This window comes from Canis lupus, chromosome 30 (assembly GCF_011100685.1).
Source record: "Canis lupus familiaris isolate Mischka breed German Shepherd chromosome 30, alternate assembly UU_Cfam_GSD_1.0, whole genome shotgun sequence".
Classification (NCBI taxonomy): Eukaryota; Metazoa; Chordata; class Mammalia; order Carnivora; family Canidae; genus Canis; species Canis lupus.
The window spans coordinates 21,083,299-21,099,679 of record NC_049251.1 but is presented as its reverse complement, the minus strand read 5'-3'; the positions used below and the strand labels follow the sequence as shown (position 1 = coordinate 21,099,679).

At 34.7% G+C, this 16,381-nt stretch overlaps 1 protein-coding gene across 7 annotated transcripts in view; it reads left to right on the top strand.

Annotated features, from left to right (window-relative positions):
- CCPG1 (cell cycle progression 1) overlaps positions 1-16,381 on the top strand; it is a 39,657-nt gene that overhangs the window by 4,656 nt on the left and 18,620 nt on the right. For 6 of the 7 annotated variants that reach the window (XR_005381686.1, XM_038580469.1, XM_038580466.1 and 3 more), the window contains exons 2-3: positions 12,417-12,485; positions 14,888-15,008. Coding sequence is in view for 6 of the 7 variants with exons in the window: in XM_038580469.1 (XP_038436397.1) it covers positions 12,426-12,485; positions 14,888-15,008 (181 nt within the window). In the remaining variant the exon portion in view is untranslated. Of the gene's footprint in view, positions 1-6,694; positions 6,815-12,416; positions 12,486-14,887; positions 15,009-16,381 lie in introns of those variants that run through there. The other variant, XM_038580467.1, reaches the window with a different exon arrangement.

Sequence of the window (16,381 nt, the reverse complement as noted above, 5' to 3'; positions counted from 1 at the left end):
GGGATGTTACATCATAGAAGGAAACTTGTGAAGAAATTGTGTATTGACTCACTTCTTTATTTATTTTCTAGATCAAAAAGTTAATTTGCTGCATGTCACTATGTTGATGCCTTTTTCTGGGCATGGGTAAAGTGAAATTACTACTCTGTTCTAGATTTTTTTTTCCAGATACCTATCTTTAGTGATAGATTTCAGTGTTTTTAAATGAAATTCCACTCCATTAGAACTAGGAGAGGGTAACTTACTATAGATAGGTTATGGTTATCTTTGTATCCACTCACATGATGAATATAGTAACAAGAGGCAGGGCAGCCATAGGACCCACATCTGATTGCCATAATTACTGCACTGTGGCCTCATCAAAGCTCTGTTTCATCAAAGTGTCAGTTTTCTACAGTTGACTTCTCATTCCTCAGATGGGAAACATTTTTCTAGGACTCCTTTAAGCCCTTTAACTTGTCATCTTCAGAAGATGATTGGATTTGTACTTGTCATATACTGTACTTTAAATTGGGTTTGTCTTTTTATTTTAGAAAAAAAATTTTTTTCTGCTGACTATAAAGTTAGTAACTGGTCACTGAAAATTTAGCAGATACATATAGTTTTGGTTTTATATTTTTTAAATATAATTTTTTTAAATATTCAAATTCAATTTGCCAACATACTGTAATTTTAGTTTTTTATATTTGAAAGATACTCTAACATTTTAATATTGCATATAGATTAATGTAAATAGCATTTTAATATACATATTTGTCTTGCTTTTTAAAATGTATTGATATTTCTCCATGACAGGACATGTTGATCTACTCTATCTTTTTAATGGCTGCATTAATTATAGATATTACAAATTTTAATTTTAATAAATTCACTCTTGGTATACCTTTTGCTTTCTAATTTTATGTTGTAAAAACTGTTCCATCAACCATTCTTACATGTAGGTGTATATATTTTTATACTCGGGTGAGTATTTCTATCAGATAATTCCTAGAAATGAAATGAATAGGAAATGAAAGAGAATTAGTGGGTCACAGTGTATCTGCCTATAAAATTTTGTTGTTAAAAATCACTGAAGGAAGCGAAGCCTGGCTGGCTCAATCAGAAGAACATGTGGCTCTTGAGCTAGGGGTCGGGAGTTTGTGCCTCACATGGGATGTAGAGATTACTTAAAAGTTAAAAGAAATCACTTAAAGGATGATGGTATACATTTCCACTGTTTACAATGTCTGTTTTCCCCTAACTTATTAACCTGTTGAGTCTTTGTTAATTGGTTAGGTGTTAAAATAATTTTGCTTCTCCTTTGTTATCTTTGGTATTAAGTTTGAGTATTTTTTTCACTATTGTAAATTTATTTTTATGTTTTCCATAAATTGTTTCAGCATGTTCGTTGCTAAATTTTCCACTCAGTGTTATAGCCTTGTTCTTACTGGCTTATTGGTGCACTTGAAGTGTTTTGAAAACTCTGTCATACATATCACAGATATCTTTCCAGTATATCATTCATATTTATATATAGTGACTTTTGGCAAATAAGTTTATGCTTTTTAAGATCTTTTCCTTTCCAATTTCTGAGTTTGGTGTAAAGCTTAGAAAAATATTTTATTTACCTCAGGATTATAAAGCTATTTTCCATTTTCTTTGAGTCTTTGTGGTTTCATTTTGTATATTTAAATCTTTAGCCCTATTTTACCAAGTGATCTTAAAATTTTATGAAGTCTTATATTAATGCTGATCTTTCACAAGGCAAACAGAAAATGATGTATTGAAAGTCTTTTGTAACATCACATTTATGAAATTTAATGGAGACTGCGATTCCTGAATGATGCAACTTGGCAAAAAACTGATTTTTTTCCTTTGAGAGGCAAGATAGGAGAACAATGAAATTCGCTTTCTTTTTTAATTCAAAAGTATTTTATGTGAAAGTGGCTGTTTTATTTATGCATCTCTTTCATCCTCTACCTTTTACACCAATGGTGGGAAGCTTTTATGTTGTGTTTTAAGCATCCAAAATGGCAGCCAGAACTTAGTTCCATATTCAGAATTACCTGTCAGATCTTTTGTCCTTGATGTTTTTGGAAGGCCATTTAGCTTTGCTTTTGCTTGGTGAAAATATGTTGCAAGATTTATCTACTGTAAAGATTAAAAAGTCCTACAGAAACTTAGTCTTTTTCAAATAAAGGGTTTACTTGATCTTTCTAGCCAGTAAGCTTGAAATCAACCTCTCTAGGGTAGTATTTATGTTTCCCACAGCACAAAAAGGCCTACTGGGTACTAGGGACTCCTAAACTAGGTTTATTTATTGCTAGCATCTGGGGACAGAAATAGGGTCAGCATTGTAAGTGGTTAAAAAAAAAAAAAAAAAGTATAAACTGAGCCATCACTTAAGATTAAACTACTTTGAAAAAAGAAAAATAAAATGGAAGGTTTTTCCCTCCCACAGTGAACAGCTTGAAGACTCCTTAATTCCTGAAAGAGATACATTTCTCTCACCATCTAACTACAGGAGTATTTATGCCAATATTGTTTTAGGTGGGGAGATGGAGAGGGAAAGAGAATTTTAAGCAGGTTCTGTGGCCGGCATGGAGCCCAAGGCGGGGTTCAATCTCACAACCCTGAACTGAAATCGAGTTGGGTACTTAACTGACCTGAGCCACCCAGGTGCCCCTAGTCAAAATAACTTTTGAAATGTGAATTTGCCAGATTACCATAAAGCATAATGTCAGAACCATCTAACTTAAAGTCTTTGATGACTTTTTTTCTTGCATCACTATTTTTTGTTTTCTACGATTTTATTTATTCATGAGAGACACAGAGAGAGAGGCAGAGACCTAGGCAAAGGGAGAAGCAGGCTCCATGCAGGGAGATGCAGGACTTGATCCCGGAACTCCAGGATCATGCCCTGAGCCAAAGGTAGACACTTAACCGCTGAGCCACTCAGGTGTCCTGTATCACTGTTTTTCATTGATGATAAAAACCCATTAGCAACTTAAACGTCCATTAATAGGATAATAAGTTATGATAGATACATAATACATTATGTAGTCATTAAAGTCATTTTAGGGGACACCTGGGTGGCTCAGTAGTTGAGAGTGTCTGCCTTTGGCTCAGGTCATGATTCTGGAGTCCTGGGATCAAGTCCTGCATTGGGCTCTCCATGGGGAGCCTGCTTTTCGCTCTGCCTATGCCTCTTCCTCTCTCTCTGTGTCTCTCATGAATAAATAAAATCTTATTTAAAAAGTCATTTTTAATTTTTAAAACATTAAATAATTTGTTATATGGCTAATTGGAAAAAGTAAGGTAGGGAACTTGTTGACCCCAATGCTTATATAAAATGTTTGGAAGGATATATCCCAGGTGCATTTAAATTAAATTTACAGCAAAAATAAACTGTATGTACTTCCACTGTTGAGGAAGACCTTCTTGCCCATGCTTTTTGTTGCCATTATTTATGGTCTCAATTTTACCTGAAATACCCTCCACACTCTTATCTGCACATTTTGCTTCACTTTGCATTTTGCCTAATCAAAGTCTATTTTATGCCCTGAAGGATAGTAATTGTAATAAAAGGATTTAGAATAGTTTTATATAACTGGTGTTTAATACATATTTGCAGAATGAATGTGAATGAATGAATTTATCTTGTTGCCAGAAGGTTGAAGCAACTTAAAGAGGTAGATAAAATGCAGGAAGGTAACAAAAGAAGAGTGAGACAGAGGGAACATAGTGATAGGAATTATAAAATGGAACCAAGGATAAAGATACTCTTCTACCCACAATATACATTACGATGTCTATATTTTTACCAAGGCTAGGTATCATGAGGGAAAACTCTTCTATTACTGAAGCCAGCTGTTCAGGATAAGCCATTTAGTCTAACATTACAATCAGAAAGAAATTTCTACTGATGATTTTTCTAAAGATGCTTGAAAATGTAGTGAAGTATGTGCTTACTAACAGTTTCAAGGAACAAGATAATGAGTTCAGTAGGGCTCTTTTTTAAAGTGACTTGTTAATGTAGATCAGTGGCATCACAACAGTTTATGTTGGGTTGAGGTTAAAGTGTAGCACTTTAAGGAGGGCTGTCTGTGCTACAACAGTTAGAGAGTAAAATGCCTTGGCATAGATCTAGACTAGACTTCACTGTCTTTAATACCAAACTGAGAGCATCTTCAGTATTACATCAGAAAGGCTGGTCTGATAGATGCAAGAGTATCATCATCTATGATTGCTGAAAGTAAGATGAAATGATACAGAAGCCAGCTCCAGCTGGAGACTTCCATCTTTTTTAAAAAATAGATTCTGCTAGGCTTTTGTAAGAGGTCTTTTTAGAGCTGAGGAATACAGTAACCTTGTAAGACCGCTGGGTGATGTTGTATTAGACATCATCAAATTTTCTTTCCTTGCTGCTGGAGACTTTGCTGGGAAGCGCTGAAGAGTGGGTGAAATTGTTAGATAATAGTGGATTTCTTTCTTTTTTTTTTTTTGATAATAGTGGATTTCTTAAGCTTTTCTATTTCGACGTCTTCATTGTGGTTAGTGATTTTAGTGGCTCTCAATCCCTTTTGAGAATAGGCAACATTAAAAAATATTCATAACTGTGCTAAGTTTAACAGGCAAATTAGGGGTGGGGTTAAAATTGGAGGTTTTTATCAAAGCCTTGAATGTAGTACTAATAAGCAAAGTTATTCAAGGAAAAAAGTAATATAAACTACCATTAGGTACGTTATGCTAAGAAGTAAGAAGTAAATACCGTAGATTCAAGGGAAGGGGAGAGATAATTGTGTCAGATACTGTGATCTAGGAAAACTTTTTGGAGGGCTGAGCCTTAAATATAAAAATCAGAAGAAAGGAAGGAGGAAACCATTCCAGGAAATAGAACTTGAGTAAGTGAAGATGTGGAGGTAGGACTGTCCATTCTGTGTCCTGGAGGCAAACAGCAAGTTTGTCCAGATGAGAGTTCAAGAGGGAGACCTAAGTGATTGGTAGGTTAGAGCCGGTAGTGAAAGCTTCTGAATATCTCCACAGAGTTTGACTTTTTATAGAGAATACTTATTCTCAAGGTCAGGGGGAGACTTTTGAATGGGAAGAAAAAAAAATTGTACTTGGAGTAAGTATTGTTTGTAACCTGCAATCAGTTCATCGTTGTATGTAAGTGTTTAGAGTGGTTGTATATGTTTAGGAAAGAGTTGAAATATGGTACTAGTGATAAGTACCATAATATATAAAATAGCATTGTATTGGTACAAGGAATATAGATCAGTGGAATAGAATGGAGACTACAGAAACTGATTCATAAATCTGTAGAACTTTATATAATAAAAAGTGGCATTTCAAATCATAGAAAGTATGCAATTTCAATAATCAGGACAATTTCTAATACTAAAGGGAAAAAATCTGGATACATAGATTTAAATAGCTAAATGTAAAAGCCAAAATTGAAAAAGTGTTAGTAGACAATATAGGAGAATAATGTTGTAATCTTAGGAAAGACTTTCTAAAGCAAGATATAAAATACAGGTGTTCCTTTTTTTTTTAAGATTTTATTTATTTTTTCATGAGAGACAAAGAGAGAGGGGCAGAAACATAGGCAGAGGGAGAAGGAGGCTCCCTACAGGGAGCCCGATATGGGACTCGATTCCGGGACTCTGGGATCATGCCCTGAGCTGAATGAGCCACCCAGGTGTCCCTAAAATACAGATGTTCTAAAGAACACTTTGTTCTCCATCTTCTATCTTTGACAACATAAAATTTAAAAATATATCTATGATAGAAGAAATTTTTTAAAAATTGAAGCATTTTAGAAGAAAATATTTGTTGTGTTAACAGTGAATTATTTCATGACCCATTTTATAAAGAACTACACATCAATAAAGATAACCCAATAAGAGAGTGTAACATAGGAACATTAGATAATTTACAGAAAAGGAAATAAGGATCACCAATAAACATTGGAGATGTACAATCCCACTAAGTTATCTGGGACATGCAGATTAAAATGAGGAGATCATTCTTGCTCATGAGATGATTAGAAATTAAAGAGGGTTATTTATTACTCTGTTAAGGTTATGGAGAAATAGGTATCCTCCTGTTTTGTAGGAGACCTTCCCTAACCTTGTTTAAAATTTGAATCCCTACCCACCCTCCATTCCCTGCATTCAGTTTTCCTCTTTCATACTTTGTTTTTTTCCCCGGTACTTGCTGTCAACTGGTTTACCGTATATTCTGCTTATTTGTGGTGCTAGAATATGAGCTCTCTTCAGGGAAGGTGTTGGTGATTTAGTACCTCACTGTGCTGTATCCTCAGCACTTGTATAATTCATGCACGGCACATAGCACTGGCCCAATAAATATATGCTGACTGACTGAATGAATGTGATATTTATGTTCCAGATCAAGGTAGGCTCATTTAAAACATTTCTGTGGGGTTGTTACTGGACAAAAACTAGAGTATAAAAGACATCTTAAAAGTTTTTATTAGTTGAGATCTTGGATTCTTTTCCCTTTCTTAAGATGATCTGGTTTAAACCATGATATCCTTTTGGGGAGGTGAAAGTTCCAGAGTCTTTGAAAAGCATTTAGAAATAGGTTCTTGAAAGCTAGCTGGACTGACTCATCTTTAAAGTACAGCAGCATTTCTTGGGACCTTTGCTAACAGCCCATTGGTTGGCTTGCTTTGGAATTTTGGATGTGTGGGAGAATAATGCCTCCATTCTCCATCCTGTCTAATTCTAGAAGATATGGTGGCAGGAAACCGTACACTTTTCCATAGTAAAATGTAGCTACTCAGGAAGGATGAGGGGCACCATCATATCAGGTAATACTCACTCTAGTTGTACATTATGAGATAAAATTGTTGCTGTGTTATTTCTTTTGACAGCTGCCACCTAAATTATTTTACAGTTACATCTTTAGACTATAACTCCCCTAAATTCAGGCCTCCAGCATCTTGCTTGATGTTTTTACTTGGATGTGATCATCACTGTCTCAGATTTAACATGCCCCCAGACAGTTCACTAGTTTTCTTTTCATAACCTACTGCTTTTGAAGCCTTCCTGTCTCAGTGGCAATTTCATTTTTGTATTTGTGTAGCCCAGGAGTCCTCTCTCACACCTTACGTTCAGTATTTCGGAAAGTGCTATTAGCTGTACCTTCAGAATACATGTGTTACCTGTCCACTTCTGACTGGTCCAAACCCCCATCATCTCTCAGCTAGATTATTGTAGCTTTGTAAGTGACGTACCTGCTTCTGCCTTTGCTCTACCTTCACAATGCTGTCTCAGTAAGGCTACCAGAGTGCTGTTTCTTTCCTCATAATTCTTGTGACTTTTAGTTTATCTCAGAATAAAAAGCTTAAAAAAGGCTTAGGATCCGTAAGGCCCTACATGGTCCATCTCTGCCTGTTAGTGCTCGGTTCTTGTCTCTTCCTGCTTTCTTGCTAGGCCACTCTTCTCTACCACACAGGCTTCCTTGCTGTTACTCAGAGATGCAGGCAGGCTTCATTCCAACTTTGTACCTGCTGTTTGGTCAGAAACGCTCTTCCACCAGTTAACTGCATAATGATTTCCTCACCTATTCAAAATAGATGGTAAGATATATTTTTTTAATGAAGCTTTTCCTATGTTTTTAAAAATGAAAAAAATAAAAAATAAAAATGAATCCTCTCCAACCCAGCATTTTCTGTGCTACTCTCCTTTGTTTTGTCCATACTAGGAAATAAACCATCAAATACACCTAGCTGTTTATATTGTTGATTGAATGTCTCCAGTGTGGAAAATGAAATGCACAGAACAACTGAGATGATTTTAATTCAGGTTATTACAATATGGAGAAAGTTCATTAATGAGAAACATCTCGGAGAAAACCAAGGGGTTTTATAGGGACAAGTAAACAAGGGAATCATGAGGAGGGATGGAAATGACTCTTAACTGCGTTTTGTGAGGGCAAGTTGGTCCTTTGCAGTTAGTCATTTGTCAGAAGACAAAGCAGGACTGGGAGACTTTTTCAGTGTTTCTTGCTTTTGTCTAGCACAGGGCCCAGGTAAAGTTCAACATAGTTCTACTACGAATAGAATTTAAGCCCCAGGAGGTAAGACTCCTATTTGTTTTGAATCTTGGTGTATAGCATTTTCAATACCTAGCAAGTGCTAAGACCTCAGTAAATGTTCAACAGATGGATAAAGGAATGAATTTAAAATGTTATTCACCGTAGGCCTCCTGTTTGCTGAAGAATTTGATTATACCAGTGTAGAATTGGACTTTTCTGCTGTAAGTAGCTTCATAAACGAGATGAGACTCCATGGAATCCTGTTATCACCAATATGTGTTATATTCTGTGTTGAAATCATGTTTGTAATGATTATTGTCATTCTCTTCCATAGGGTTCTACATATAAAATCTTATGTGTTGTGAAGAAATATTCTTTAAGATTTCTTAAGAAGTGAGAGTCAATATAAATAATGTCTCCTGTTCTGAAATCTCTTATTCTGGGACTTCGGGTTTTATCTTGAAGGCAGTGTGATTCAGAAGTTTAAATGAGCAGATTTAAGTTTTAGAATAAACTTAGTGTAGTCAGCCTTATGTAGGAGTGACTTGAAGGAAATTGATTGCCGGTAGAGATCCATTAGGGAACTGTTACTGTAATTGAAGTGGGAAATGATGAAGTTGGGTTATGCAGTGGAAGTGGGGAATGGATAAGGAAGGAGTTAGACTTGGTTGGAATTTTGGGTCAAGGTGGGGTTTGAATTATCCTAAATCTAGGATTTTTGATCTGATATTTTGTGGCTTTTCCTTATAGCCAGATTGTTTTTGGCTGATGCTTTTCTCAGAAACCAAAGACAGGAAGAACAGCAGGAAGTGATTTTAGTTTTGTAGAGATTATATTTGAATACCCAAGAAACCTAAGCAATTATGGATATGTATGACTGATTAAAGAAACTACTCAGGAATGAAAGGAAGCCTGAGTGTAGAAAAGTGCTTCAAGCTTAATTATCTTCATAAGGCACCCTTAGCTTTATAACTTTGTATTTTTTTATGCCTTGTAACTTTCCATAAACTCTGCATATTTCTGAACTATTAGTAAAGCTAATAATTAAGGGTTTGTGCATTTACATTTGGTCAAAATAACAAACCTCATGGGTTCCTCTAGAATCTTGAGTTCCTTGAGGAACACTTAGACTTGTGTTACTTACTGCATCATCATCCAGAAGTCTTTACCTTTCTTCTTTTTGAGTGCCTAATATGTGTCAAGCAATGTGCTGTGTGTTGGGAATATATAATAGGTAAATAAGTAATTACAGCACAGCGTTCTCTTTCAGGTAGTAGATTAGGGAAAATACTAGTCTTTGGGGATGGTGTCAGGGAATTGTTCACAAAGGAAGTAATGCATTAGCTGAGATACCAAAGGTGGGTACAGGAGTTTGGGTTGAGGTAATGGGATAGGGAACTGATTAGAATATTTGCAAAAGCCCTGGAGTTAAGGGAAAGCCAAACCTTTTAAGGGAATCAAAATCATGAGGGGAAAGGGAGTGGATGGAGAGAGGATGAGGTGTTAGAGATAAAGCATTAGCTATACAATGCCTTTGAGCATTATCCTAAAGACCATATGAAAATCTTAACATTTAAAAAAAAAAAAAAGAAAAATTTAACATTTTAAAGAGGTAATATAATAAAATTATCATTTTAGGAAGATCACTGTCAAGTGGGGAAGTTCAGATACAATGGCAGCTTTTAGAGTCAGTGTGTCTAAAGTGGGGCTCAGAAATTTACTTTTTTAAAGTTTTAATTGCAGTGCACCCAACTTTTTGAGAACTGCTGACTTAAAATGATTCTTTAGTAGGGCTGTGAATTTTACTTATCCAAACTGTTTCTGGTGTTGTGGCCAATAGGGATTCTTTTTCTCCTTTGGCCTAGATGTCAAACTTGTTCTTCCTTCAAGATGAGTAAATAAAGAATTAAACTGGGCCCTGATTTAAGTGAGCTCTTTGATTTGAAAAACTCAGTTATGCAAAAGTCATCTCAATTCAGCATTGTATATAACCTTATTTTGAATTGTTGGCATTGTTAATTTCATCAACTGAGCTGTTAGATTACTTTGTTGGAAAACAAAAGCTAGGAATTTATCTGTTTAAAAGAACTGTTTAATGGAAATTACTTAGAGAAGGGTAGGAGATAAACACATTAAATATCTCTGATTGGGTTTGGTAACCCACAAATTTTGGAAGATTATTAACAAAATAAAGCTGGTAAATCTCAGGGATGAGATGGAGCATGAGAATGTGGGCTTCAGAGGAAGTTAATTACCATCTTCCACATGGTGAAGAATGCTTTTTAGGCTTCAGCCAGCTTTCCTTCTTGTTCCATATAGAATGGTTTTTCTGGTTAAACCAGAAACCTGGGAGTTCTCCTACCAATACTCTTTTCCTCTTCTATATTTAGTTATTCAGTCCTTTTAAAAAAAAAAAAAAATCTTTCATGTTTTCTAAAATCATTCCCAATTTCTCCCCCTCGTCAGTCTTGGTTAAATGTAGGCGCTCATCTTCTCCAGGGATTATTGCACTGATGGCTTGTATCCTGCAGGTTGAGGGCTCTTGAATTGCTTCCTCATCTTAATATATGCACTTTTAAAGATTCCTATCTGATACTCTTTTAATATTCCACTCATGCTGGATTAGTGCCTTCCTTAGAATGTTCATACTTGATTTTTTCTGCCTTTGTTTTTGTTCTGTGATGCTTTTTCTGTTCTTTTGGGAAACCCTTCCAGTGTCTTTTTTTTTTTTTTTTTTTTTTTAACGAGGAAACAACTTTATTTTTTTGTAATAACTCTTAATGCGAGAGAGCATGTCTAAAAAACATTGCAACCTTATTTATAAAGCCTTCTTTGACCATTCTCCTTTCCTCTTGCTAAGTTAATTACTGTCTTGTGTAGTCTCATACATCAACCAATAATTTTCAGATTATTATTAAAAAAATGAAGTACAAATCGTAACATATCATAAGTTTTTTTAAACTCATGAAAACTGGTTCATGAGGCATTGGGAGTTATATATTCAGTTTAATAAGGAATACTGAAATAAAATTGCTAAGATATACAATTGGTTAATACTCTGTAAGGTATACAGACTATAACCTTTGGGGTAGTCTTCTCTACTGGAAAGAAAACATTTATTGCACTGTAGTAGTTTACCTTTAGATTTGTAGTTATAAACTGCCTGGGCCCTAATCAGTTGTAAGTAGGAAATCAGGTAATTGGTGATCTCAGGTAACTTATTAGAAAATGCTCTAACATGACTGTAAAAGTGATACAGTCATCTTTATATCTTATTTTAGATTTTGAATAATTTTTCTGAAAACATGCTAATTTTTATATCATTTGTGACTTAAGCACCTTCTCATTTTGTTATTATTCTTTGGAGGTAAGGGTAGGGGACAGAAGGAGAGAGAGAGAGAGGGAGAGAATCTTAAGCAGGCTCCATGCTCAGTGCAGAGATGATCTGCGCTGAAATCCAAGAGTCTGATGTTTAACAGATTGAGCCACCCAGGCATCCCAACACCTTCTCCTTTTAAAATAATAAAATTTTTAGACCACTCTTTTTTGCCTTGTTCTTACTGGAACACTGGTTCCATATTAAATTGTCTGAAATAGAATTCTGTTAGAACACCAACCATCAAGATGGATTCTGTGTGTTTTCCATGTATGTACAATAATAAAAGCATTTATAGGACTTAAATATATACAGCAAAGCCAGTAAGATTACCATTTAGTTAGCTTGGTTTTGAAGTTTAAATAGGAGTTTCAGATAGAAAGGGGAGAATAAACCAGTTAGAGTGACCAGTATATATATATATATATATATGCTGGTTTAGGACTTAAGTTTACGTTATTGTCAGTGACCACAAGTTTCTAACCGATCTCTGGTCGTTTTCCTACCATTTTAATTTAGGTGAAGTATTGCTGACACCGTTATTTTCATAAAAACTGTTTGATCGTGTCGTCCCTGCTTGAAAAATCTCCATTGCTTCATGTAGCCAGTACTTTAGACTTCATTTTGCTTGGCCTGGGAGCTCTTCCCCTATTTGATCTTTTAATGAAACCTTGATTTACCCACACAAAGTGGCTTCTTTCCCTTCAGTTCTGCTTGGCCAAATCTTACATTTTCTTTCAGACCACAGCTTTTTTATTCCTACAGTATGACTGTCTACTATTCTAGTTCAGGAGGATCTCTTTGTCTTAAAAGTTTGGTTGTATTTGTTCATGCAAGTATGCAGTTATATGTCCTGTGTGATAAATCTGTGGGTGGGTTGTCTCAGTTTCACCTAGAAGGCAGGCAGTAAGCCACTTTTTGCATTTGGGCACATATAGTGCTTCCTATAGAATTTTTAAAAATGTATCCCATGTGACAATATGTTTTTTATTTGTAGACCTGAAAAATGTCTGAAAATTCCAGTGACAGTGATTCATCTTGTGGTTGGACTGTCATCAATCATGAGGTATGCTATTTAACATTTTTATAAGGCCATTTGTAATATTATAGTGTATCAGCTGTTTTTTTTTTTTTTTTTTTTTTGAAGGTCAGTATTTTTCTACATTGAAACCTGAGGTTCCATTGTCTATAGTTTGGACATTTTCCCACCCACATTAATCTTCACTTCTGAAAACTCCTCATGAGCTAATGTCTTCTGCATTATTGTACATTGCTTTCCTTGGCTTTGAGACATTAGGCAAATATTAATTGAGGGTTTATTATTATTTAGGCCCTGTACTTTACCTACATTCTCATAGAATTTTGAACAACTTCTGTGGTATAGAGTGTTTTCATTCTCATTTCTTAGATGAGAAAACTAGAGCTTAGAGAGGTTAAGTAATTTGGTGAAGGTTATGTAACTAGAAAATGTCAGAGTCTGCATTTAAACAGATCAGAAAGGAGCATGGGGAACATGTGTTCTACTTTGGATATGTTATGCTACATTATGTTACTAACAGAACTTGATAGAAAAAGGACTACGGTTAGAACACTTTAAAAAAAAAGAGTTTTATTATAGAAGTATAATATTACATAGCTGGCATATAATAAGCATTAATTTATTTTCCACACTGGAAACATATGTGTTTATTGTAGAAAAGTCATAAAAATTCTGATGAGTAGTGGCACCTGGATGGCTCAATTGGTTAAGTGTCTGCCTTCAGCTCAGGTCATGATCTCAGGGTCCTGGGATCGAACCCCATGTTGGACTCCCTGCTCACTGGGGAGCCTGCTTGCCTACTGCTCCCCTTGCTTGTGCTCTCTCTCTGTCAAATAAATAAAGTCTTTTAAAAAATTCTAATGAATAGAAGCACTAAGTTAAAAATCATCTATATCTAAAGTTTTAATGGATTTATCTATAGATTTTCTATTTGTTTTTCGGATCTCTTAAGCCTTGACTTGTTTTCTTTGATTAATAAAAATTTAAATGGTATTTTTATAATTACTTTGATAATTTAAGGTTTAGACAGTTGGTTACTCATGTCTTCTTAAAATCAACATTAACCAGAAGAGATGTTTTATTCTGCAGTAAAGTTTGAAAATTTGATAGCAGCTGTATCAATTGAGATTGAGGTGGTTTCTGTTTTCTTTTTTTAATAAGTGACTTTTCTATTTTTAACCTGTTTTCTGTAAAGCATAGATCATCTCCCATAGGAATAACTTCTCCTTCAGGATAATTAATAGTATAGGATCAAGGAAGCTGTGAGAGTCTTACTTGTGAGTCTGTAGTATGAAGCAAGATAGTAAACCTCTGGCACTCAGCCAAGTGTGTCATTGGAGTATTCTGTAATAGAGACATCCTGTCTTACAGTAGATCATATTTGTATTTTTATCCTCCTTCCCTTTGTATCTAGTTTTCAGGTTCTGCTGCTAATGTCTCTTATGCAGGTTTCCTTTTCCTTTCCCTTTGCCATCATTCCCTTTGCCATCATTCCCTTTGGCACCATTCCTAGGCCAGAACTGGTCTCCCCTGCAATCCCCAATTCAGCCCTAACCTTGCCTGTTTCTATCATTTTCCTGCCACCTTAAGCAAGTGTCTTAACACTCAGAGTTCTCATTCATGAATTCTTTTTACTGTTTTGAGTTATATATGTCAGGAGAACTTAGACCTTTCGATTTCATGGGTCAGTAAACCACAGGAAAAATTGGGAGAGAGGCATTGGGGATAGGCAGAAGGAGCTTAGTGGCTAATTTTATTTTGCTAATTAATAAAGGATTAAAAAAAACTAAGATCCACTGTTTTATTATAGAGAAGACAGTCTAACATTACAGTAGGGAGGACAACTTTGGAAAAATAAATAATACTCTAAAGTTTTATAGGGAAGGTTTACTCCATTCATTCTATAGATTCATTTTAATCCTTGCCCTTAGGCTTTTTAGTTTTCTACATTGTCACAGTAAATAGTTATTTGCATATGGAAATTTCTCTGAATAGGCTATAAACTTGTATTTTGGATTTGTATTTTTTATACCTCATAACACATAGTGAAGTGCCTTGCATAGTACTTTCATAAATGTTGAGTAGAAGTAAATTAATAGAAATAGCTAAAGTTTAGTTTAAAAACATCCTCTGGGATCAAATTTATTGCTTGGGCTTATTATCGAGTAGAGCATTTGATTTTTGGTTGACTTTTAGAATTTAAATTTATATATATATATATATATGAAGAATCTTAGCCTGTGATTCTATCCTGCCATTTTCCTGCCATAGGTCTTTATGGACTAAATTGAATAAAAGGTAGTTAGATTAGATACCACTCCCTTTGGAGTATGGCATCTAGGACTTTTAACACTGGAAATATCTACCTGTAGTCGTGTCCAACTTTGAGCAGCTGATAGACATATAACTGATTATCACTTTTTCCATAGGGGTCTGATATAGAGATGGTGAATTCTGAACATGGTACAGCCAGTGACAGCTGTGAGCTCGCTCCAGAATGTACATCTTTAGAGCAAGAGGAACTACAAGTATTGCAGTCAGAGCCGGGAGGTAAGATATTAAAAAAGGTCTTTTTTTTCTTAAATATGATGTGTAAACAACAGGATGAATCTTTAACCTTTTTTCTAGGTGGGCAGCATTTCTAGCTAACTTAAGTGATCAGGTCACTGAATGACTAGAATGTTAGTGTGGATTAGGTAGGTAGTGGTACCTAATGCCCAGAGGTTTGTTTATTTGCAGCTGTAGTATATATTTGGGCCTCTGTATAACTCTCTGATACTACAAGTGTAACAAGTAGCTAAATACTGCTAATCATTGATTAAGGCTAGTGATTTACAAAATAATTAATCATAAGGGATTTACTAAACTCGGATTCTCTAGTTATCATGCTTCAAATTACTGTTGGTTAGAGGTGGTAAAAGGTATTTAAATGCTGTACTCTTCATTTTTAAAGTACTTCTTAAACTTTTTTAAAAAACTGCATTAAAATGTAAACAGAACATTTACTCAGGAGATTAAAGTGAGTATGTCATGCCTAGAAGTATGATAGATTATACTTCTTAATCTTGTCTTCAGCCTATATTGATTATTCGTGTTGGAACACTGATTCTCATCATTGATAGGTCAGAGAGCTCTTTGAGAATCTGAAAGCTGTGGATTATTACTCCCAAGTAATGCATATACTCACATATGTAAAAGTACTTTGAAACTTCCTTGAGAGTCTTTGGATCCAAGTCCATCTTTGTTGAAGAGTCTTAATTTCAGATTAATATTTTGTTAGGGGCTATGGAACACATACAAATGGGATAGTTTTTCTTTTTTTCTCCTGTTTTTTAATTTTTGAAGGGGCTAATTTATATGAGAAATACATGTTCATGACAGAAAAAAATGATGAGCAAAAAAAATTTTAGGTCACCTTTAATTCTTTTTATCTGGTTGTAAGTACTGTTAACATTTGGTTGTGTTCTTTGCTATGCATAAAATGTATATGTTTATCATTTTGTAGTATTTTTAACTTGTATTAAACTTTTAATAGCTTTTTTCATTAAAAATATAATTTTATGAACTTCAGCTTTTTTGTACACCCTTTTATTTGAGGAGTTTCTTCTAAAATATATCTGTTATAGTGACATTATCTTATTTTTTGTGTTCTTTTGAATCTTTTTTATTGCAAAGAATTCATAATTTGAAGCTATAGTTTTGATTCTTGCGTTACCAGGCATTGACAATCATTAGAATAGTAATACTTTTAGGAATTTTGAATAAACGTCATGAACTCAGAAAATGTACCATCAGATGTCTAAAAATTGGTTTTCCAAATTAACAGATTTTTTTTTAAAGATTTTATTTATTTATTCATGAGAGACACAGAAAGAGAGGCAGAGACACAGGCAGAGGGAGAAGAAGCAGGCTCCATTGCAAGG